This window comes from Scomber scombrus, chromosome 3 (assembly GCF_963691925.1).
Source record: "Scomber scombrus chromosome 3, fScoSco1.1, whole genome shotgun sequence".
NCBI classification, from domain to species: domain Eukaryota; kingdom Metazoa; phylum Chordata; class Actinopteri; order Scombriformes; family Scombridae; genus Scomber; species Scomber scombrus.
The window spans coordinates 29,518,312-29,543,356 of record NC_084972.1 but is presented as its reverse complement, the minus strand read 5'-3'; the positions used below and the strand labels follow the sequence as shown (position 1 = coordinate 29,543,356).

Here is a 25,045-nt window from a genome sequence, read left to right as displayed (position 1 = left end):
ACACACACACACACACACACACACACACACACACACACACACACACACACACACATACGTGGAGAATTTGTGCCAACTGTTAATTCCTTCTGCATGTTGCAACGGCCTCGTAAAACATGACATCATGCCCCAGCTGGATGATTGATGCGTGTTTGTCGTGTGAAGACATCAACACACACACACACACACACACACACACACACACACACACACACACACACACACACACACACACACACACACACACACACACACACACACACACACACACACACACACACACACACAGGTCTAGGCTTGTGTTTAATGGTATAGTCTTTATGATTGTGTGTCTTTGTTACATCACACATACTGAAGCTGTACATTTTAAACCGGATATGTTCATATTTAACATTCCGCTAATCAATAAGTTTTATATTGCTAATTGTATCTTCTAGTTTTGGTTCAGTGTTTCCAGCAGCAGCAGCAGCTTTCTATCAAACAAGCTCTCAGTGTACAGACCACACTGCTCACAGGCAGTTAGAGGCCAGAAAATTAAATATCTGGCCGGAGTTCACAAGGAGAGTGAATATTAGATTTAGTGTCTACTCACCAGGTGGACACAAGCACGGCTGTAACTGAAAACTAATGATCTGATCAGCTTTATAATTCACTGTACATTGATACACTTTTGCACTCTTGAAATATTTCCGCTCTACATTTAATCCACACGGACTCCATGAATCTCACAAGATTTCAGGTAACTTTGCACACAATACCACATTTAACACAAACATATTGTTAACTATACTGTATAGTTAATAATATGAGCGACAAAGTGTTAAGGAGCAATATCACAGGTCCTTCTTTCCTCCCTGCAGACTGTACGACCAGCAAGTAAACCTCACACACCCTCAGACCAGGACAATTAACAAACTGCACTTTATACTCTACTGTGAAATAGTCTGCCAGTATTTCAGGTATACTATTACTTGCAGTTCAATTGTGCAATAAGTATTTTTTCACTTTAAAATCTGTGAAATATATAAAAAACAGACTAAGTTATATTATCATTGTGACATCACCAACACCAGAGCTGTCAAAAGTACTCACATATACTAAAGTAGAAGTAGGGGAGACCGGGGTTGGTTGTCACACTTTTTACTCTGGTGAGAATTGCTGATCATCAAAACATCTTTCAATAATCATTCTTATATTAAATGGAAGCTTAAGGTCTTGGCTTGAAATGGGTATCATGTTCACTTTTACAACTTATTGCAACAAGACGTAATTAACTATCAAAGACACCAACCTTGTGACAACCAACCTCATCACTGTGTTGGTTGTCCTGATAGTTATCAACGGGGTTTCAGTAAATAATAATGTGATTTTTAAAAATGTGTAACTTTTTAGTTTTTTCAAGATAGAAACACCAATTATATTTTTTGAAATGAACACCACCTCTATAATAGTACTCATCATTGCCCGATGTGTGTTTGATTTTTAAATGACTAATAACTTACAAGCTTTTAATACAAACACAACACCAACATAAAACATTTCTCTGACCCCTAAAAATTACAAAATATTTCCTCACTTCAATGTTTTGTGTCTGTTCCACAAAATGACCAAAATGCAAAATGGGAATCATGTTAGACTATCTGATATCAACATAATGTCACTGTGACAACCAACCCCGATCTCCCCTACATCTATTTTGTGTATTAGTATTTTAACAAATTAACTTCATACTTTTTTTACTTTTCCTTCTTTTACACTTTGGCCGTGCTGAAACAAATTCCTCGTACACATGAACCTGATGACCTAAATCTGTCTCAATGAACCGAGGTGCAGTTCAAACATGCGTCATGTCGCTAAATGCACGAGTCATCAGAGCCGACTATAACAAATGAAACCTTCAGCTGCCTTTGAAGAACGAAGTTACCTGAATCAGGATCATTTTAGCCTGATAACATCATATTAACTTAGATTACATTAAAGCTTGATTGAAGATCAGCTGCAACTAAGGATTATTTTCATTATTGATTCATCATTTAGTCTATAAAATGTCAGAAAGGTGTGAAAAATGCTGTTATAATTTCCTAAAACTCAGAGTACTGGCTTCAAATTGCTTGTTTTATTTGTTTAAACAGTTTAAAACTGAAAATATGTTGCTGTGATATTAGTGTGAATTTACAGTAATTTCAGATAATTACAGTATCATATTGTTTATTACATTAAAATATTGTATTTTCACAGTAATCTTGTGTCTGGTTTAATGTAGAAACACAATACATTACTGTGATTTATATGTAAATTACAGTATTCTACTGTGTACTACCGTGAATATGCATTAATAAAATATTCAGTTTATGAGCACATGCAACAAAGATTAACAGCTGGAAACAGTGAACGTTTACCAGATGATTTTAATGATTAATCAATGATCAAAACAGTTCAACTAATCGATTCATTGTGTTTAATTTATAAACATTATTTATTACAGATGTGTTTGTGTGAAGTTTAATGAATGAAGACGCTTGAAGCAGGTTTGGTGGGTCAGCTTGCTACAACTTTAATCCAAACATCGCTCTGTATATATCCAATACATCATCATCATCATCATCATATTCTCTACATAGCTCCCTCTCATATCTCTAAACAATTTTAACAAAATAAGTCTAGTAGCACATCATTCAATAACATTTTATTTTACAATTCTCTCTGTACTGTAGTGTTTCTCTTTAAACATCAGGAATATTTGTTCGTTGTCTTTTTTATTTTTTTTTCTTCTTCTTCTTTTTAAACACGGAGACAAGACACAGAGTACACAAACGATGACAAACGTTGCTCAAGAGTCCAGAGTGTGAATCGACACACACGCGCGCACACACTCCTCCCCTCGTGTTCACCAACACACACAACCACACACACTTTGAAATAATTTAATGATAAAAACAAGCTCAGAGTTGAGACCTCGCAGCCGTCGTGTTGGAGTGACGACGAGAGTGAAAAGAAGAGAAACTGAAGCCTGATGAAGATCTTGTTTTTCTCAAGTTTGCTGCAGTGGTGTAAAGGTGTACCTGCAGGACACCGTGACATCACTGTGACATCACTGCAGGGTGTGGTTAAAGGTGTGGCGGAGAAAAAAAAACAAACCCCAGACGACACCCTTCAGTGATGCAGTCGGAGAGGTGAAGTGAAGTCACTCTTTTACGTCAGACTTGGCTCTCGAGTGTAAGATGAACTCTGTTGAAATCTTTGTGACCCCCCCTTTAATATAAAACATCTGTACGAGACCCTCCTAACGGGATGTCTATCCAATTTAAGAGTCATTTTATCATCTCAGACTCATTTTAAATGCCTGAATTGTGAAATTGTTCAGTATTTCACATGAAAAAAAGCAAATATTAGAGAAAAACTTGTGTAGTAGAGTTTATATTCTTTTTTCTTACAAAGATAATCATCTGGAGACCCTTCTTTGAGAGTGTCCTGATCATGAATGTGTTAATAAAACTGGATACAGTCGCCGCCGCCGCTCAGCCTCGCTTCCCCCATTTCTCCCAGTGGCCACTTATGGTATTGCAGTTTAAAAAAATCCCCCCTCCTTCTGCGGCCTCAAAAAGCGTGTTTTTAAAACTTTCTGCAAGCCTAGAAAAGTGATCTTTTAGAAACGTCGCTGTGCATATTCAGCAGGCCGCACGACATGGAGGCAAAACTGGGAAACTACAGTAGAAAATTGTTGTTTTTTTTTTTTGGGCTAATGTGCCAGGCGAGCGATTTTCATTCAAATTTGAGTCCAGTATCCAGTTTATATAAAACACTCATGATCCTGAGCTATCTAACGCTAACATGTTAACAAGCTGATGGAAAAATAGTCGTTAGTTTTTGAGCTTCTTCATCACGACGTGGATTTTTTTGTAATTTTTAACGTGCTAATGGCGCTAAACGAAAAGTCACAAAATCAGCAAACTCATGAGGATTCAATTTTAAACATCTGTCATCATCCTCAGAGCTGCTAATGTGTGTAAAACTCCAGCTGATGTGGATTGTTATAATGAAGCTGTGACAATAATAATCTAAACTCAAAATGACTCCATTCATTTACTGAAGAAGGCTAAGAGTAGCGGCTGAAAGCTCTGGAGAAAGCCAGTACTCTTAACACTGACAGTCCGATAAAAAAAAAACAAGCGTGTGTGTGTGTGGGGTTGTGTGCGTGTCCGTCGGCACACATACACAAACTGTGGTGTTAGTTAGTTACATCAGAGGCACTTTGACCCCCGTTTTCTGTGCCCTCAAATATAAGATTTAAAAAGAGAAAAAAAAGAAAAGAAAAAAAAACCTCGCAGAAAATAAATCAGATTTTTATTTTAATAATTTGGCTTCAAGTTTAAACCCCCGTCCCCCAAACCTCTCCCCCAAAAAAAGAAAAGAGAGAGAGAAAAAAAAAAAAAAACAATGTAGAGAAACACCATGTTAGAACACGGTAAGACTAAAAAAACCAGAACAGAGCAGAGGCGGACTTCCAGTAAAACCTCCTTAATGTGAAAACTCTCCAGCAGACTGATGATCCAGATCAGGTCCACAAACTGTGCTGATAAATCCTGAATGTGCATTTACTATAAAGCAGATTATCATGAAGTCTGAAGTGGATTCCTGTGTATTTTTACCGATATATGAAGCTGAATATGTCTTTAGGTCAAATTTACCCTACTTGATTTTAAACAGAAAAATAGAGTGAATATTAAATTTTTCTCCCCACATTCAAACTGAATGACAGCTCTACTGTGTGATCATTGTTTAAGAATATGCACCATGTAAGCTTAATATTGACTGAAATATTAAAAGGTTTTTAAAACTGGAGCCCCATCTTAAACAACAGAGCCTTAAAATTAGGTAAAAAGACCCAAAAAGCAGTTTATTTATTTTTGCTTGGTTGTGCTTTAATGGTGCATAGAACCAAACAAATGTGCGTTCAACACCTGAACCGACAACAACAAAACACATTTGGATTAATTCAACACTTCTAATTATTATTACACTATTGTTATTTTAATCTCAGTTTAAAAAAACACTTTCTACACTGACAAGAAAAACAAGAAGTGTGACAATCTTTTTGTTTTTGGCATGAAAACTCCCAAATTATCAGCAGCAACAAATCCAAAAATAGTTGTATTGTTTGGAGAGCGACATGTACTGATAGACGACTCAAAACGGCATTTTTAGGACGCTTTGAGCTAGTTTTTTTTTAGGAATTTCAGACTGATTTCAATCACTGTTGGAGGGGCTGCGGCCAAGTTCACAGCAGGTGAACACGGAGCCGCTAACAGACCTCCAGCAGCCAATGAAATCTCTCGAAACACGTTCAGACTTCTCAGTTTCGAGGGATGAATGTGGATCATGTTCCCCTGACTGGACTGAGACTGATGGAAAGTGCCACATTCACCTCAGCGCTGTTCATTCATTTACAACATCGAGCGCGGGTAAATGTGTGTGTGCGTCACTTTCAGGCAGGTTTGTGTGGAAGTTCGGCTTGCGAAGAGAACAATATGTTACTCTGAAAAAAATCAGCAGAGAGACGAAAACAAAAAACAAAAAGAAAACCCCCCAACATAAAATCCAACACAAGTCCCCACAGCGAGAGAGAGCCGAGAATAAAAACAACAAAACTCCTCGCTGCAGAAAAAGAAACACAAGAAAAAACAAAATAAACCAAAAAACATGTGAATCCTCTGTAGAAACCACAACCTTTATATTCCCTCTACAATTATGTACAATTAAACTTTATACAAGTAAGTAAGCAGTGATGCTCTCCTCACAGCGCTCTGTGTCTGTGTGTGTGTGTGTGTGCGTGCGTGTGTGTATATATATATATATATATATGTATGTGTGTGTGTGTGTGTGTGTGTGTGTGTGTGTGTGTGTGTGTGTGTGTGTGTGTGTGTGTCCGTCCTAAGTGGAGCTGCTCTTGGAGAGGTTGGGGTAGAGGACGGCTGCCGTCACGGCGACCATCACTGCGATGACCGGCATCCAGGGGCTCCAGCCGCTCTGTCCGACACACACAGACACAAACAGAGTGAGAAAACCAAGTTAGTCTGATGCAGCTCCTTTATTTATTCATCTATTTATTCTAACTTTAACTTTAACTCGACCGAGACTGAAACCAGGAAGAATGAAGAGAAGAGGAGAAGAAAGAAGATGAAGAGAAGAGGGAAAGTAAAGCTCAGAGCATTGCATAAAATAAAGAAAGAAAGCCAAAAAACATGAAGCCCCCAAAGTCCCAAAGAGGATGTTCTTCCTGTCCTGAGCATCAAAGTTATTTATCTGATTGGGGACGATATCTAAAAGTGTTAACATCTTTGTTTTATACACATTAAATAAGTTTCACCTAAACTCCTGACACACATAAAAACTCACAAAATGGATGAAAAACTATTTAAAATAACGAAAAAAAGAAGAAAATGTCTCACAAGACTTTAAAAAGTAGATTTTAAGTTGTAGAAATCAATATTACTCAGTGCAGTTCCTTACTTTTAAAGGTGGAGTATATCTATATATATCTATGGAGGAGCGTGCCAGACGTTAAGTGACTTCTCTGCATGTGAATGTGATAATTGAGTCTTCTGGTAACTGCATTTATCTTCTTTGATGTTCAGTCTATGATTATCAAAATCAGCTCAAAGGAGGAGGAGGTGTCAGAATCTTACACATGAGACACAAATCAACGTACCGTTTAAAACTTTCCACACTGAATCACTTTGATCTCTGTGTGATACATTATGACATGATGATGGTGATGGTGGGAGTTACATAACTTTAAAGGGTTTTTTTACATCGGCTTTGACACGAAAACTTCTACCTATGACCTTAAACTGTAGAAGAAGTGTAAGAACATCCTTGCATGCATGTTCTGTACAGATTTTATAGCATCTAGTGATAAACAGAGTCCAGGTGATGTTTGTGAAAGCTTCTCAACACTTATAATGTCCTGATAAAATGTCTCAGATTAACTTCTGGGTCACTGATTCTACCACATTCATTTCTTTAAGAAGCATTCAATACTAACAAACACACACCAGATGGGTTTAACCTCTTCATTAACATGTTCATCTTTACCAGGGTTGGGAAGGTTACTTTGGAATAGTAATAGGTTACAGATTACTAGTTACTCTATTTAAAATGTTAAAGTAATGTAACTATTTCAATTACTTAATCAAAGTAAAATTAACCAAATTACTTTTCTTATCTTCTAACCACTGTTTTCAGCTGTTAGGGTGTTCCTATAGTGTTCCCATTAAGCCCCAAAATTTAAGTTCAGGTGTTTTTCATGGATACTGACATGATTTACAAGGGACATCATTTCTTATAAAGCAAGATATATCTTTCATTTGAAAATATATTCATTAGTTCATGTAGATTTTAGAATATAAAATAAAGATATATTATATAAAAAATCAAAAGTCTGGTATGGGCTTAATTGGTACTGTGACACCATTTAAGTCCACGTCATGATTTATTTACAAAATATAAAAAATATTGATTTCAAAGAATTAAAAACAGCAATATATGTATTCAGTAACATGTTAAATATTAAAAAATGATCTTAAAGGTCTGACTTCAGACGTAACCTCCTTTGTAATCATCAACATTTTCATAAGTAACAGTAATTTAATGACTTTTTTTTCTCAGTAGCTGTAACAGATTACAGTTACATTTATTTTGTAATTAAACATCTAACTATTTACTCCCTAACACTGATCTCAACTAATAATGAGCTCTGTAAATCATTTGTGTAATGGGGTTTTCAGGATCCACTTGGATTGAAATGTGACTCTTTTTGGCACTTCATAAACATCCATCTAAACCTCATGCAGCTGATCACTGATGAAGTCAACGACACATATGGTGCTTTTATCAGCTGATCTTGTCGTCTGCTGTTGTCAAACTACACAACAGATTCCAGTCTTTCTTGTTTTTGTGTTTGAAGTGAAAATAGAACATCCATCCACTTGGACGAGGCTGTGCTTTGTATCAAATATAAGCAAGCAGCATGATAGAGAAGCGTATGAGTTTGTAGTCAATTATCTTGTTCCCACAAGATAATTACTTTTAAAAAACAACAACAGAATAATAACACAAATGAATAATCATACAATCTTTTGGGACTTCAGGGACTCTTTACAAGAGAGGTAAAGATGTAAAATGAAAATAAAATAAAGGAAAACAGAGGGTTAAATTAAAAAAAAACAATTGAAAGCAGCAAAGTAAACAAGGCCGAGGAAGTTACCTGAGTAGAAAAACAGAAAAGTTACAGACCAGTTTTCGTTTCCACAGCAGACTGGAAACACTGGTCAGACATTCCCGAATAAAAACAGACAAGCAGCAAACAATACAGGACGAACACGATGGGCAGAATGATGAATGCTTAGAAAATGAAGAAGTGGCTGCGAGGTAGAGCTCGAGAGGCTGAATGTAGAAATAAAAAAAACTGCAGTGCAAAAAAAAGGAATTGAAGACTGAAAGATGAATGAGTCAATTTAAACAAACCACCAAAACCTGTAAAAGCAGGTAAAATAAAAACAGGCATAAAAGGAAAAAATAAGAGATTCAGCAGCAGACTGGATGCATGAAATGGAAGGAAAGAAAACAACCACAAACCCTTCTGCAAAAGATGGAGAAAAAACAAGGCATGAAAATAAAATAATATGAAATAAAATGAAAAAATGAAGGGAGCACCAAAACCCTGAGAGTGAGAGGAAGTGAAGAAGCAGTTAGTGAATGAATGAGGCCGGAGGAGATGTTACGTAAAAGGAAGGCGAGAGTCCGACTCTTTAAGAAGAAATACCTACCGAGACTCTCAAGACTCATTTAAGCTTTGTGATCATTTGTATTTTCTGAAAGTATAACATATATCTGAATACTAGCAAATGTCCTTATTCGCTGCCCTCTTATGTATAATAATTAATAATTTAAGCTTTGGCTAAAACTAACAGCAGGTTTTCTAGACGTTTTCCCCTTTAATTTTGACTTCACAACCAGATCTCTTAAAACGAGGCGGAGTATGACTTTAAACAAACTACTACTATTAAAATCTCTCCAAAAAACTCCCTGACGTCACATCTAAACTGAACCTGATACCTCAAACTAACCATTTAATGTTGTGCACTTACCTGACGGGCTAAATTGAGGGCAGATATTCTGTTTAAGCATTGCTTTTTTTCCTTCTTTTTGTCAACAAAGTTCATAAAAAGACCAAAAACCAAATCTACTAACATGTTTGTGTATCCAAAGTCTAACATATCTGCTTTTTCTGGGTCATTGAGCTCCATTGTAGAACATAAACTATCAAAAACACATCAATGAGCTCCTGGTATTAAAAAGCCAACGATGAAAGGACTTAAACCTGCAGTCTCTCTAATGGCCATCAGGGGGCGACTGTACTTGCTGCATAAATAAGTCGGTTTGTATAGAAGTCAATGAGAAAATGACCCTACTTCTCACTTGATTTATGGTCTCAATCTCCAGTTTAAAGTCTTCTTCAATACAGCATGACGTTCATTTAGTAAGTTATGGTCCCATTTAATTTAAATTTGACGATAAACAGCGTATGGTTTAAGGCATACCTACAATGTGATTGACAAGTCGCTACCACAGCGACAATGTAAACATGGTGTAACCCCAGATGCACTAAATATAGGTACATCCGTCGCTATTTCAATGTGTCATTTTGGTCACCTAAAAAGTCTTGTTCAGGATTTTATTGCACTACTATGATAAGTACATTTTGTTCTAATGGTCTTAATCCCATTTTTTACTAGCAAAATGCACTGTGTTAACCAAGCTACCAGCTAGCTTTAGAGTCTGCCCAAATATGGTCACTTTTCATCACTTCTGGCTCCAAAAATCGAAGATGGGGACGGTCAAAATGCTAAACTTAGAGTCCACAAACCAGTGAGTTACATCACGGTGGCCACATCAGTTATTTTTATACAGCCTGTAAAACACACACTGTAGTAACCTACTGCTGTCAAAAATACACACTACAGCATGAACATGCGTGTTCATTTTGAAAATAATTATCTGTTGGGCCTGATGGGCTCAAGAGCTACAGCTAGGAAGTCAGAAAATATTGATAGAGGGATTATCAGATTGTTGGTTTTGATCTTTTCATGGGATCTGTTGACAAAAACTAAAATACAGACTGATGACACCTCTACTTTCAGCTTCTAAGACCTTTCTTCTTGAGTAATATTTAAATCTGTCCACCTCTGAGAACTAAAAAACATGTGTGTGGACTGAAGTTTCCTTTTAACGGAGGGTCGGTGGGAGTCCAACCTTTTAAAGAGTTCAGTGTTAGCCGCAGCAGAGCGGAAGCAGAAGAAATGTGACCGACAGCCATGCAGTTAGAGCGGCTCGAACCAGACAAAGAGACCACCACGATGACGATGATGTTGATGAAGATGAAGATGATGATGATACTGAGTTTTACAAGAGAAGAGTAGGAGGTGATGAGAGTGTCCTGTTTGTGAGAAATTCAGGGTTTCACCTTCATGTAGCAGCAGTCGACATCATGAAGTACATCTAAACTTTATATTTATCTTGTGTTATAAGATGTCTAACTATTAGAGTAGGGAACTTATTCAAATTATTAAAAGCATAATTTTTTAAATGTATATGTTTCATTTCTTTTTATTGTACACTGGTCCAGTAAGTGTAACACATACAGTCCTGACCCTAATTATTACTGCACCATATGTATTATTGCCTGGTTTAATGTCTGGTTGGTAGGTCAGACGAAGAAAAAATAAACTAAAATCACTGAAAACACCTGCCAACCACCTTTTACAGGAGGTCTGGAGGTCAAAGGTCATGACCACAGTTTAGATTTGACATGAATAATGATTTCCGCTCGTGGAAAATCTGCGTAGGTCGACTTATTGCCAGTAAAACTTCACAGAGCTCTGACTCCAGGGGTGTGGGGTACCCTAATATATTCTTGTGGTTCAAATTTCCCACAAAGACCTGTCACCCTGAATTCATCACAGATTAGGACGACGGTTTCACCTTCTTCATCTTTCCATCCGCAGATGATGAACAGATGGGCATGCAGCAGAGACAGACAGACGGACAGACAGACAGACGAACACAGAGACAGAGAGACAGACTGATGTCATGTCGGTGTGTACCTTTCTACCACAACTGGCCGAAACACCAGTAGAGCAGAGCCAGGACAAGGCCCATGAATATGGCTTGGACAGGCTGCAATATGGATGGCTAGAGGAGGGGAGGGGAGGAGGGGGAGGGACGGAGAGGAATAAGAAGAAATCAGCCGGCAAATCAACCAAAAACCAACATGGAGGATGGAGCAGCTACAGCGTGTGTTTCGGAGGGAGAGGAGAGGGGGAGGGAGGAGAGACAGAAAGAGAGACAGAGAGGGGAGGGAGGGGGAGTTGTGTGTGTCAGATATCTAGTCAGGCATTTCTACAAAGCAACACCACCATTCCTACACATTCAAACAGCAGCCACACTGATAAAAAAAAAAAAAAAAAAAAAAACACCACAGAGGAAGAAGTGCCATCCATCACCAGGCAGCGACTCTTTCCTGTTGGAGTTCAGCCCGTTAACTGTCAGCACCGAGACGCCTCGTTAAGCACTCTGAAATCGAACCCTACTAGCCGCTGGCAGACACGCAGTACGCTTGCTGATTTTTAAAAGGTCAGTGTGAAATGTTTGGACTCTGATGCTTAATAATAATACATTTTAAAAAAAAACAAGTAGCACAACAAATCGGACATGAAGAATTTTAAAAACCGGTAAACTCGGGTGCTAATGCATGACATTTGTGTTTAGTGAAGCCAAATAATACACATAAAAAGGATAATTCCAGTTTATTCTCATAGTTTTATCTAGCAATAATCATACTGTACGCACCAAAGTAAATGTTGAGATCTGGAAACACTGATATCACTACAACAAAGTGCAAATAAGCTAAAAAAAAAACAATAACAGTCAATGCATCCTGTCATAGAAAAAATAAAATCACTGAAAAAAAAACATGCCAAACACCTTTTACAGGAGGTTTGGAGTCAAAGGTCAAAGGTCCAGGACTATCAGACATGAAAATGAGCCAAGAATTCATCAAGATTCATTTTAAACTACTATATTTGAGTAAAACTGAAGGTGAGTAGTCCTAAAATGTCATTAATAATAATGTTGCTTGTGTTTCTTGACCTGTTTGAGTTTAGTTTAGTCACAGTGTTTCCCGATCTCCGTTATGAACTTGGTGAGTAGGAAGATATTACTGACAGAAACCACAAGATGAATCTCAGCATATAAATCCCAAAGTTGACTTACTTGTACAGAATTTTTAAACACAGGAAAGAAAAACCTTTTGGGGAACTCAGGAAAACTAAACCTGCATCTCAACTGGAAGAATTGTGTAAAAGAAAAGAAATGCTTCTGCTCCGAATGCATCAGTCTCTGCTATTAAGTGTAGTTTGTAAAGCTGATGATCTCTGATTGGTTAAACACAGACACCACAGCTAATTCAACATGTGTATTGCTACTGTATTAATATAAGGTTTGAATATTTCTTGTTGCTTGTTAAAATTAGATCAAATACAGTTAAGCTTTCATGTTGGTTTCCTGACGTGTAAAAAAAAAAAAGAAAAAAAAGAGGGACATAAAGAGAAAGAGTGTACAAATGAGTGAGTGAGAGTGAGAGCTGTGGTCAAGAGATTAAATTAAGAGAAATAAAACTTTATTTGCTGATCGTTTCATAGCTGTTTCTAAAGCAGGAATAAAATAACTGTCATACACTCAACAGATTGTCTACTGTTGAGTTTACAGCCTCATTTTATTTCATTAAGCCACGTGCTTCAAAGCCATCAGACTGTACAACACCACAGCTCCCAGTACCTCCCACTCTCACTAATGTATTGTATATTTATTGTTTATTGTATGTAGTATTTTATTTTATTTTTTATCACTTATAACAAGAATTCTGTTGTGTCAATTTTGAATTTCCCCCTAGGGGGATCAATACAGTTGCCCCTTTATACTCTGTCACAGTAAATATAAAGATAAAAAGAATAAGTTTGTTGTGTCTTCTGTGTGAAAATTACATTTCAATTTCAAATACTGCCGTTGTTTTTTTTTTTTTCATCATCAGTCCAATTTGCCTAAACTACACGGTTCTTCGGATGAGGTGGAAATGCAAAAATGTACAAAAAGGGGCTTTTAATTCCTAATTTAGCTCCTCTGGTTCTATAGTTCCTGGTACTTTTACTCAAAAAGGGGCAATAAACCAGAATTATCCTTTGTCATAATTACCCTTTATTTTAAATGTTAAAATAAAGATGGTTAATTTAGTCCTGTGTGAAAAAAAAAGAAGTAAAACCTGAGGAATAAGACAAATATAAACAGTCACATCAACAAAGAACTGAGGAGGAGGAGGAGGAAGAGGAAGAGCTGAAGACAGATGAGAAGAAGAGGTAACAGAGGGTGAAGGCTGCTCTGCCTCGCTGTCGTCATCTGATTTTCTGATTCGTGTTTCCTGGAGGTTTCACGGCGGCGGAGACAAACTAACAGCTGCTATCAATCAGCTCAGGATGAAACGGCAGGAGAGGCGATGATGTCACATGATGTCACCTCAGCTGGAAGAGCCCAGAGGATTTTTTTTCTTTCTTTTCAATTTAGTTAAAAAAAAAAAAAAGACAAGTGTTTTTTCTAATGTCAATTTTCTATGCTGATGAACGTATCTATTGAGCTGCATCAATCTGCAGGAATCACACTTGTCTACTAAATGATTATTATTAGAAGATTCAGTTCATATTATTCCATTGGTTGTTATTTTCAGTTTCCTTTGTTAGTTAGCGGGACTGAAGGTGTGATTCAGGTTTTGTTTTTTAGCGAGTAAGCAGTGAGGAAGTGGGTGCTAGGGGGTGGGGGGGCTTTGAGCTGAAAGTGCTGAGTGGGCTACAGCTAGTGAGTCCAAGACGGCCACAGTGTCCAAAACAAGTCTGCTGCTTCTCCTGCGTTAAAATGTTACAAAAACAAAAAACCAAAGACTCCAAACTGAGGAAAAAATCATTAAGAAAAATAAACCATCTGGATTTAAAGCTGAGCAAAAACAAACAATAAATATCACAACACAAAGAGTCACCATTGTCTTTGGTCTTATCAATGTGTGTGTGTGTGTGTGTGTGTGTGTGTGTGTGTGTGTGTGTGCGTCCGCATGTGTATACTCACGGAGCTGGTCTTGTCCTGCAGCAACTTCAGGCTGCTCCTGCACTGCTCCAGCTCCTGGTGGATGTTCAGCTTCTCCTGCTCTGTTTTCTCATAGCGCTGACGGAGGTCCAACAGCTGAGACTGTGTGTCTTCATACTGTGCACGCACATACACACACACACGTACGCACATATCACATCATCTCTATGAATTATCGGGTCATCAATATCCATATGGAAAACTTAACTATTTCAAGGGTGTGCCCCTCTCTGCAGAGTGTGTGTATGTGTGTGTGTGTACCTCTTTCTGCAGTGTGTGTGTGCGGGCCTGGGCCTGGTCCAGCTGGCTCATCAGCCTGCTTTCGTCCTGTAGGTGTTGGTTCTCCAACGAACCCAATTGGTCCTGCAGAACGTCCTTCCTCTTCTCCAGAGAATCCAGACTGTTGCTGAGGACCTCACTCTGCTCCCTGGTGCTGCACACGCACACAGACACACACACGGACACATATCAGCAACATATTCATCAGTCCTTCCAAAAACCTACAATCCTGTGATTTTAATAATATAAACGACATAAAAACATCTGTCTCCCACATTTGCAAGAGCATTCAATTTTACAACCCTCTTTATAACCCTCACATACTGTTCATTATCTGACTCATAACTAGTCTCTGCACCAATTCACATTCATAAATTCCCCATCAGTCATTAATAAATGTTTGATTAATCCTTAATAAAGGGTGTATTATATTTATTTAAGGAAAAAAAGACATTTACAATCACTATTTTATGGTTCAGGAGAACACTATAGAATATTATGAATACAGCAACATGTTTGAATGGTGATGGCCTTTACACACATATGTATCAGCTGCACAAAAATAAAAATATTATGTATTTTATTTCAATTTTTGTATATTTAGGGTCATATTAGATAAAGGCTTAGACAAGAAATGTGTAAGGAAGCTTTTACAGCTCTCGAAGGTAAAAATGGGTCAAATTTGACCCTTAACAGTATGTAAAGGCATAAACCCTGCAATTGTTGCAAAAATGGCCTAACTGAAAGAATTTCACCAACCACAGCAGCTTTAACCACAGAAATCACCCAGTTCAGAGCAACATTTGGGAGCTAAAGTAAAGAAAATAAGCCTTAAATCTCCACAAACGCAATAACTTTGTTTTCCAGAACTTGTCCTCAGGTTATGAATCAGTCCAACATACAAATGAACCTTGAACCATCTCAAACTATGCATTTTGTTTTTGGATCTTTCCCCACAGATAGTGGTAAGAACCACTATGGTGACCTTTTAGACATATTTAGGACACAGGCTGCTCGCTGTAGACTGACATGCCCATGAAAAAGGACATTCTTGAGATCAAGAGAGATGCCTCGACTCGTTTTTTTACGCTGCCTGGAACTTATTACATCCTACGATTTGCTCTGAGTACTTTGAATAATTGGATGATTTCACAGATGACTTGTAAAACTTCAACTTAACCACAAATTTCACACAAAACTCAACCAATTTCCCCCCTCTTAGTTAGTGACACGTCAAGAGAAGACACTTATGAGGACACGGAGAAGGAAAGTGTGAGAGTGTTTATGATTTTTTTTTTCCCCCTCTCGAGCTCCATCTGTTTCACTCTCACTGACCTCATCATCTGTCTTAAACATTTTTTTCTGATCTGCCAAATTACGTGTTTAATGGATGGATTTAATTTATCGATAGCAAAGATTTTGATGTGATGGGACGTTTTTTTGATGGACCGGAGAAGAAAAAACCCTCCCCTCTGACCTCACAGGGAAATTCCTACTCACAAAGCTCTCAAATGTGATTATCTGCTGAGAGAAGCATATGTATGATTCAATGAAATACGGAGTTTCACACATGTGTTTATCATTTTGAAAAACCTGCTTTCAAAACAGGACTGAAACTTTTACTTTTACTGGTTCTGCATGTTTGGTTTCTACAGTTTTATTTCCTCTCACATACCACATGAACACTGCGATGCCTTTAAATTCGTTCACCTTAGTAACAGGAAGAAACTCTGCACGCAGACATTTACAAACTTAAAATAAAATGTTCAAACGGTCACTGAATTTTACGTCAATGTACACAGTATTGGACACAGTTGATGCTTTAAATTGCAGTTTGTGGTTTTTATTTCAGCTACAAATATCTGAATGTAGCGTAACTGCTAAGCTTCGTCATCGATTAAGCGTTTAATGTTTAGGAAATTTGCTGTAAAAGAGCCTCTCAGCAGAGCGGTGACAGAGAGCTGACATCTGCAGCTTTACTGGAGAACTGCATTACAGATATTTATGAAAAGTGCTGCATGTGGCACCGAACCTACGCTTTATTGGAAACTAGTGAAAACACACAGGTGCCACACAGATAAAATCCTGCTGAGCTCTCGAACACACAGTGATGTTTTCTGTGCAGACGGATCTGAACGAGCTTCAGCCTGTTAACCTGCTGACTGCTCGGTCTGCTTCAGTCAGCTGTCAGTCAGCTGTCGTCCCCTCGTAACTTCTCTGCCTGAATCAGCTTGACGCCACGTTTCCTCCTGTCCTTCCTTTAGTGCTGAAAACAAACTCTGAACCCGTCAGATCCTGCAGACCTGGCAGCGCTTCTGTCAGCTGATCTGAGCCAGAATTAATCAATTCGATCACAGCCGTCACCAAGACTTTTAGCTCCAGTTTTAACATTTTGACATCCTGTTTGACACGCATAGCTGATACATTTCGGGTTAACCCTCAGCTTTACATTCAGTTAAGAGTTTGGAGACTGTAGAGTTTTAGTTTGCGGTGTAGTATGTTTATTTTAGTTTTGTTAGTTACTATAAAATATTTTATAGATTCCAATAAATAAAAATGTGTACAATTTTTTAAATTTGAGTTCAGACTTTTCTTATTATTATTTTTTTTTTAGGATTTTTTATTATTATCCAGAATAAAAAAAGTCAATACAAACATCCCCCGTACCTTTGCACAAGCAGAAACAATAAAACAAACAAAAACATAACATAAAAAAGATTTGTAATGCTCTCTCTGTGTGTGTGTGTGTGTGTGTGTGTGTGTGTGTGTGAGTGTGTGTGTGTGTGTGTGTGTGTGTATACCTGCTCAGCTCAGTCTCCAGGCGGTGCAGTTTTTCCAGAAGAGTTTTCCTTTCAGCTCTCAGGCCGTCACAGTCCTGCTGCAAACACAAACACCGCTGCTGCAGCGCACTACACTCCGCTGAGAGACAGAGAGAGGAACAGGACGAGAGTGTTGTGATAATTAATATCTGAAAAAATATGTTTTTACCACAGCTGTATGTTTAATATTGCTAAAGGTGCCCTGTGGAGTTCTGTTTGTATCTGTTTACATTCAGTGTTACCAACAAGCATCAGAGGTGTCCTTTTAACATCTTTTAGAACTCATGGTTTTAATTTCCCTACTAATCTTCTTTTCCCGTATTCCTGTGGGCATCACTGTGCTTTGTGTTAACACTTATAATTAAAAATGTATTCATTATTTATATATGCTTGTCTTGCGTAAACGTGCAGACGATGTAAAGCACTTTGTAAACTATCTTTTTAAAAGGCGCTACATTAACAGTTCTTAATGTTAAAAGGTCTAAAAAGACGTGTTGACCTAATTTCCTTCCTTATGGAACATTTGCAACACAGATTTGTCTTAATAGCTAATAGTCTTCTAAAAGCTAATAGTCAGGGCTAATAGCCCTGCCTTTGTAGCGTTCCTGGGAGCATTACCACCACCTGTCGATCAGAGTGTGAAACTATTGGCGGGAATATGTGTCCCATCATCCGTGTTCATGTGAGTCCTCGATCATGATCAGAAAACCAAACAGGGACCCACGTGTAAAATATTTCTCCATAGTGCCTACAAACTCCACAGGGTACCTTTAAACTTGTCACACACACACACACACACACACACACACACACACACACACACACACACACACACACACACACACACACACACACACACACACACACACACACACACACACACACACACACACACACACACACACACACACACACACACACACACACACACACTGCTCACTCTGCAGCTGGTTGGCAGTGTGTTCCTGCTGTTGCTGCTGTGTGAAGGCCTCCTGCAGCCGGCTGATCTCCTCCTCGTACTTGGCGGCCGTGCTCCTCCAGTGCTCCAGCTCAGTTCGCACGATGCCCAGATCGGCCTGCAGGGCGGCGATCTCACGCTCACGCTCCGCAGTGGCTGCCTCCATGGCGTGCCTCAGAACGAGAATCTGACGGACAGACAGACACAATCCACAGGGTCAGAGGGGAAGTTGGAATGAGAGGGTGAGTCAGAAGAAAATTTGAAGGAGTAAGAGGGGTGTCAGGATGAGTTATGAGGAGTCAGAGGGGAATAGGAAGGACAATGTGTTACCTCCTCCTGTGCAGAGTACAGCTCATCTCTGGTGCTGCAGATGGTGCTCTCCCTCTGCTCCCTCAGTGCCTCCATGTCAGCCTGCAGCTTCCCGAGCTGAGCTAAACACGCACCAACAAACAGAAGGAAGTGAGGTGGGAACGTGGTAGATTTTAACACACACAACTTATTATCTTTTGCTGTTTTCCTTTATTTTATTTATATTCTCTCTTATAGGTGAGAGTTTAAGATAAGCGCAGAGTGGGTTTCTACTTCACCCACACATGTTTTATTTTTATTTTACTATTTTTCTCTTACTTTTATTTTACATATGTGCAAATAAACCAATAAACCAATAATAATAAACCATGTGTACAGTATCTCGCTGTTGTGTGTGTGTGTGTGTGTGTGTGTGTGTGTGTGTGAGTGTGTGTGTGTGTGTGTGTGTGTGTACTAACTCTGCAGGTACTGGATCTGTTTGGTCGACTCTTCAGTCTGCTGAGAGTTACTCCTCCTCTCATCCTCCAGCAGAGCTACAGATGGGCACAGATCATATCAGGTCACATGATCGTCATTTTTATCTCACTGATCTCGTATAATATCATGCATCATGTGATGTGCAATGACACTAATATTGGATTTAAATTTATTAGAAACACTAAAATCAACTAATAAAAGGAAACTTAAATCAGTTGCACTTTAAGGAGCCACTCTAGTAACAGTTCTCATGATATCTCTGTGTTAATTGAAGCAGGGTGAATTTGAATATTATTAGTTACCTTGTAGCTCCAGACATTTCTGCTTGCCGGTGTTGGCTAAGTCCTGGGCCTCCAGAAGCTCTCTGTGGAGATGGTGGATGACCTGCTCCGTGTCTCCAGGCTCTAGACCCGCCCGATGTAACTCAGCTACTCACACACACAAAGAGAAAAATATTGATGAAAAAAAAAAAAAAGACACTAATAATACACTTTTATACACTAATAATTAATAAAGTGATTATTAAATGAATAAAGTTTGCAGCCACTAACTTACAGTATCTGAACATCTTTACAATTTACAGCATTACTGAATCTATCAGATGCTTTGTCTTACAGCCTCCACAGGTTTATGGTCACGTTGTACAAACCAGAGAAAAAAAAAAAGAGATGAGTTGCCATGGTTACCTTTAAGTAGAGCTACTCTGTTCTGTGGTTCATTCAGATCCTGGTCGTCCATGTTGCCGTCTGAAACAAACACACACACACACGCACAAAAACACACTCAGTTAATAATCATGTTACTGATATCTCTTCATGTGTTTCTATTAAGGACTAAATTTATAAAAAGGTTTTAATAAGAATAGCAACATACTTAAAAAGCCACAAGATAAAAATAAACAACAATAATATGACAATAAAATGATGAACGTGATTTATAGTTGGAGAGAGTTATTTATACAAAGTAAACAAAAAATATAATTTTCTTTTCTTTTCTTTTCTTTTTAAACAAATTACCATAACATAGGCCGGTGTTGAAAATAAGAAAATAAGTTTAAATATGTTTTATTTATAATCTATTTCATGATGGATTCATTGCTGCGTAGATGCTCTACACATCAGACTTTAACAGTAGTGAACGAAAAGTCACTTTGAGCTTCACTATGAATGAAAAGCACAGTAAAAAAAAAAGGAATTATTATTATTAGATCAAACTAAAAAAGCTTGACATTAAAACATGATTAATTAAAACCTGACGGAGGGATACAATCACATAAATACGACTTAAATACTGTACTGAGAAATGTGTTTGTGATTTACTGACCTGACGTGTCGTCACTGCTGCGGTCTTTGCTGGGACTCAGCGTGTCTGACATGTCTGACTCTTTGGCATCCATCTGATTCCCTATACACACACACACACACACACACACACACACACAAAAACACACACACAAAGGTCAGCTGGGCAGGGACAGAATGTGTAGGCCAATTTCTTTGTTTACAGTAACAAATAAACAATATGTAATAGCAAACAATATGAAAATAAAATAAAATAGCAATAACAAAATAGCCAGGCTTAGAAAACTGGAGTTATTGTAATGAATGAGTGGAGACTAGAGGTGGTGAAACAGACACAGCAGCACTCTGTTACTGTGCTGGTGTCCCACATAGTGAGGAATAATTTAAGTTTGAACCCGTCGTAGTGAGGACATTTCTGCATTGTGGGGACACTGTCAGTGCTTATTTCACAAGACTGTTTGAGAGTTAAGACTTTTATTAATTAGGGGAATAGTAAAGTTTGGGGTTAGTCATGTAACGGTGATGGTTAAAGGATTAAGGTGGATTGGGATGGAGGGATACTTTATTCATCCATTTTGGTGAATTCAGGTAAACATGTAAATATATAAATGATGACCATTCACAAGAATAGAAAAATAAAGCTGTGTGTGTGCTCGCTCGTACATTTATACGTGTGGATCCAATTTGAATTTCAGACTTTGGCTGTGAAAATATTTGGTCCATTTTTCACAGTGTAGTCTCACAATAAGTTGGTCCAAAAAGGTATGGAAATACAAAAATGTGTGTGTGTCCAGAGAAAATGTATTTGAGCGCTGCATTAAAGCCTCCACACACGGCTGCTGGTATGTCTGAGCATTGTGTGCGTCCACAGAGAATCCAAAGGACAGCAAAAAGTCAAACCTCTCACAACAAAAAAGGGCAGACGGCTGAGGTCAAAGGTCACTACGGAAGGATTTCTACTTGTCAGCAGTTTAGCCCTTTGTGGAGTCAGTCAATGTCACTGTTTCCTAAATGACTAAAGACTAAAAACTAAAAGATTTCAAATTTTATGAAACCTAGACAGACGTGAGTGTTCTGTAACATTTAATAAAAATATAAAATTTTTTAGTAAAGTAGTTTTATTAAATATCCGACATAAAATATAATTGTTAGTAGGTTTCTGGTGGTTATTTTATAATAAAAAATAATGTAGATGACATGTAACATTTCTCACAGGATGTTGTGCTAAGATCTACTGAAACAAGATCTACTGATGTTAGAAAGCATGTTGGCATCCTTCAGTTTGCCATTTTCCACTATGAACACATCACAGACTCAACACATGGTTTCAATCAGTTGTAATTAGTTTATATTTAGCGCCGGGAGTCTGTGTGCGTGCGTGTGTATCTGTGTGTGTTTATGTGTGTCCTCTACCTTTGAGTCGATCAGGGCTGGCCAGGATGTCGTCTTCTGCTGACTGGTTGTTCTGTAGATGAGCATCCATCACTTCTATGGACACAAACACACACATAAGGCTTAATTTTGGGTTCAAACACATTTAGTGATGATAGAACATAACTTAATTTGATGTGATAAGGCGGCTTTTTATCTTAAAACTTTAAAAAATCAGCCGTCCATTCACTGTTTATATAAATGTACTACTTCAGGACTCAGACTACAGAGGGAAATTCTTAAAAATGTACTTTGTACTTGATTGAGTTAATTGAGTTCTTACCATCAAAGTTGGCCAGTTTGTGGATTGAAGAACTTACAGTTTCCTTCAGCTGTTTGACAGCTGCACAGACAAAAAAAAAGGAGGAAAAAAAAGAAAAACAGAAGAATTAGTGAGTAAAGTTTAAAGGATTTAAACTTGGATCAATTGAAATCTGTCTCAACCTCTGCAAATGTCCAATCTGCAAACGTAACATCCTGTTAATTCAAAACCAGCAGTCAAACAAACATTTACACTGACTCAGAGTCATCTATCAGCTGAATTAGTGGCTGAACACATGTTTCACTCTAACTACTCAAGTTGATCAGATGAATCGGGTCTTGATTGGTTTGAATTGGTGGCAGGTAGCCGAACAAGTTTTGTGTTAAAATACCTTTCCTGTTAATCTGGTTAACACTACCTCTACTGTGATTTCCACTATACACAGAATAAGTTAGTTGTTTGCGGTTGTAGTTGCTCTTGGCAGCGGCATCAGATACATGTCAAATACTGACTAATCCAGGATGTGAACAAGCCACCGTCACTGCAGTGGCACCTCACCTTTATATCCACACAATAACAATATAACACACAGTATATAAAGGATGTTACTACTGTTTGCCATATATGGGCTGCTTTAGCCAAGAAGAAATATGTATAATCCTCTATAAAGTTGAAATAAAGTCATTGAGATGCAAGTTGAAAAAAACAACAACAAACACATGCAATCTAAACTTAACTTTTCAACAAAATTCAGCCCAGTTAAACCAGATGAAACACATACTGGGCTGCACTGTTATCAGCTGCTCCAACATCATCTACAAGCTTCTGTTCAACTCAGTCTCAGTGAAAGCCTCCTGCTCCATCTAAACAAATACACTCTTATATGTTGTGTATGCCACTGTAATACTGGCAGTACTACTAGAGAAAATCATCCAGCAGACTGGATTAGGAAAATGTCAGCAATGTTAAAAAAAACCTATCAGAAACACTTGTCAGAAACACCGTCAGCTGATGGAAAAAAACAAGAAGAAGTCATTAATGTTCAACATCAGCTGAAATGTAGGCGATCAAAAGGAAGTTTCCGCTGACTAGATGCTTGAACTGCAGCTATAATAACAATATTTGAGTTTAAATTGTTTATTAGAAATGCTGTGAAGCTAAAAATGACCCCGAACCGAGGGGACAGGAAGCAAAGAAAGGACACCAACTAAGGTAACATGGATAAAAGAAAAACATATATAGATCTGGTACAGAAGAAGAAAAGAGGAGTGTGTGTGAGTGATGTTTCAGAAGCTGAGAACCACAATACACCTGCAGAAAATGGCTATACTATACCACAGAAATGACCAAAGCACCAGAAAAACCTGTCAGACTATCAACACTTTCTGTCTTTTCAATATTAAGTCTTTTTATTTAAAGGATCAGTTCCCTCAAATTCCCCCCAAAAAGGCTTTCTGTACCCTGCAGTTATCTAGCATTATATTTACATAAACAGTGTCCTGATTACTGATGATGATCCTTCAACTTTAACAATTTCCAGACAGTTCCCGGTGCAAACTGCTGACGGGGGAGAGATGAGTGGAGGGTGGAGGGGTAAAAGCATTGTTTTTTATAATGTAAAGAACGTTGTGTTACATTGCATTTATATGAATAATGCCCTTTGTTCCACATTTGTGAGAAACTTCATCATAATTAGTGTATGAATTCTTGAGTTATGGTCTAAGACATGTTTTTCACCTTTGACCACCACATTTTAATCAGTTCATCCTGATGTCCAAGTGGACGTTTTAGCCAAATTTGAAGAAATTCCTTTGGAAGCGTTCCTGAGATATAACGTTCACGAGAATGTAGCCAAGTGGTTCTTTTACATGGAGATTTAAACCCCTTTAATTGTTCTTATATTACGATATTGAACCACAACCTGCAGCGCTCTATCAATCAAAGTTCCTCTGGAGCGTCACATAAGTATGGAAGTTAAGAAATGTTACGATTAATCAAAAATAAAAATTCTCATGGTGAGTAAAAAATTATTAGATCTTTTTTTTTTTGTGATTTGATTTTTGTGATTTTATCTTGGTTAATGATGTTAACCAAGATAAAATTATGAAACTAAGTCAGAATTTTCCGAATTGATATTATGATATATTACTTAATAATATTAAGTCAGAATGTATTTATTCTTCTGTAAAGCACTTTGGTCCACTGTGGATGTTTTAAAGTGCTTTACAAATAAAGTTGGATTGGATCTTTATTTTCATTTATTATTTTTCATTTATTATTTTTACATTTATTCAATCTTATTCTTACTTTCCCCCCGTTTTTCTCCTGGTAGCAGGTTGAGAAATGTTATGATTGATCAAAAATAAAAATAATTATTTTTATTTCTGTGATTTTTAAAATTGGGATATAAAGTCAGAATTTTGAGAAAGTAATTTAAAATATATAATAGTCTTTTTAGGGGTTTTTTTAAGATCAAAAGTTTATATTTACTATCTCATTTATAGTTTTTACATCTATCTGTTCTTATTCTTACTTTTTCCTCCCCCTTTTTTCCTGGCAGTAATGGGTCTCCACAGTAACATAATGAGAAGAAAGAAAACTTATATTTCTCTGTGTGTGTGAATGTGAAGCAGCGAACAGCAGGAATGGGATGTGTGTACTCACGCGGACACTCAATCAACTGTTGGATTCTAGTCGAGTCTCCTCCGCTGTTAACATGACAGTTGTCTGATAGAAACACAAAGACTGACGTTACTAAGATGACTATAAGAGTGTATTTATCGATTCTGCTCGTCAGTGGCCGATCAAATTAAAGCTTGGCTCCATTTTCTTGTTATTACTGGAGAACGGAGAGAAAACATGTTGAAGGCAAACATCTTTGATTTGAAGCAAATCGAAGCTGCCAGTTGTCATTTTTGTGATTATTTTTGGTAAGAGATTAAATAAAAAACTGCACATATAC

The 25,045-nt window shown here is 37.7% G+C and overlaps 1 protein-coding gene across 9 annotated transcripts in view; it reads right to left on the bottom strand.

Moving 5' to 3' along the window:
* Positions 1-2,535: 2,535 nt before the first annotated feature.
* Positions 2,536-25,045, bottom strand: part of slmapa (sarcolemma associated protein a) — a 79,733-nt gene continuing 57,223 nt past the window's right edge. For 6 of the 9 annotated variants that reach the window (XM_062442633.1, XM_062442655.1, XM_062442638.1 and 3 more), the window contains 14 exons: positions 24,748-24,810; positions 22,105-22,164; positions 21,804-21,878; positions 20,413-20,493; positions 19,776-19,835; positions 19,392-19,517; positions 19,071-19,145; positions 18,634-18,734; positions 18,286-18,490; positions 17,328-17,445; positions 14,509-14,680; positions 14,230-14,364; positions 11,166-11,253; positions 2,536-6,027 (listed from right to left, as the gene is read on the bottom strand). In XM_062442633.1, coding sequence (XP_062298617.1) covers positions 11,170-11,253; positions 14,230-14,364; positions 14,509-14,680; positions 17,328-17,445; positions 18,286-18,490; positions 18,634-18,734; positions 19,071-19,145; positions 19,392-19,517; positions 19,776-19,835; positions 20,413-20,493; positions 21,804-21,878; positions 22,105-22,164; positions 24,748-24,810 — 1,355 coding nt within the window. In that variant the 3' untranslated portion in view covers positions 2,536-6,027; positions 11,166-11,169. The remainder of the gene's footprint in view (positions 6,028-11,165; positions 11,254-14,229; positions 14,365-14,508; positions 14,681-17,327; positions 17,446-18,285; positions 18,491-18,633; positions 18,735-19,070; positions 19,146-19,391; positions 19,518-19,775; positions 19,836-20,412; positions 20,494-21,803; positions 21,879-22,104; positions 22,165-24,747; positions 24,811-25,045) is intronic. The other 3 variants (XM_062442694.1, XM_062442686.1, XM_062442646.1) reach the window with 2 other exon arrangements.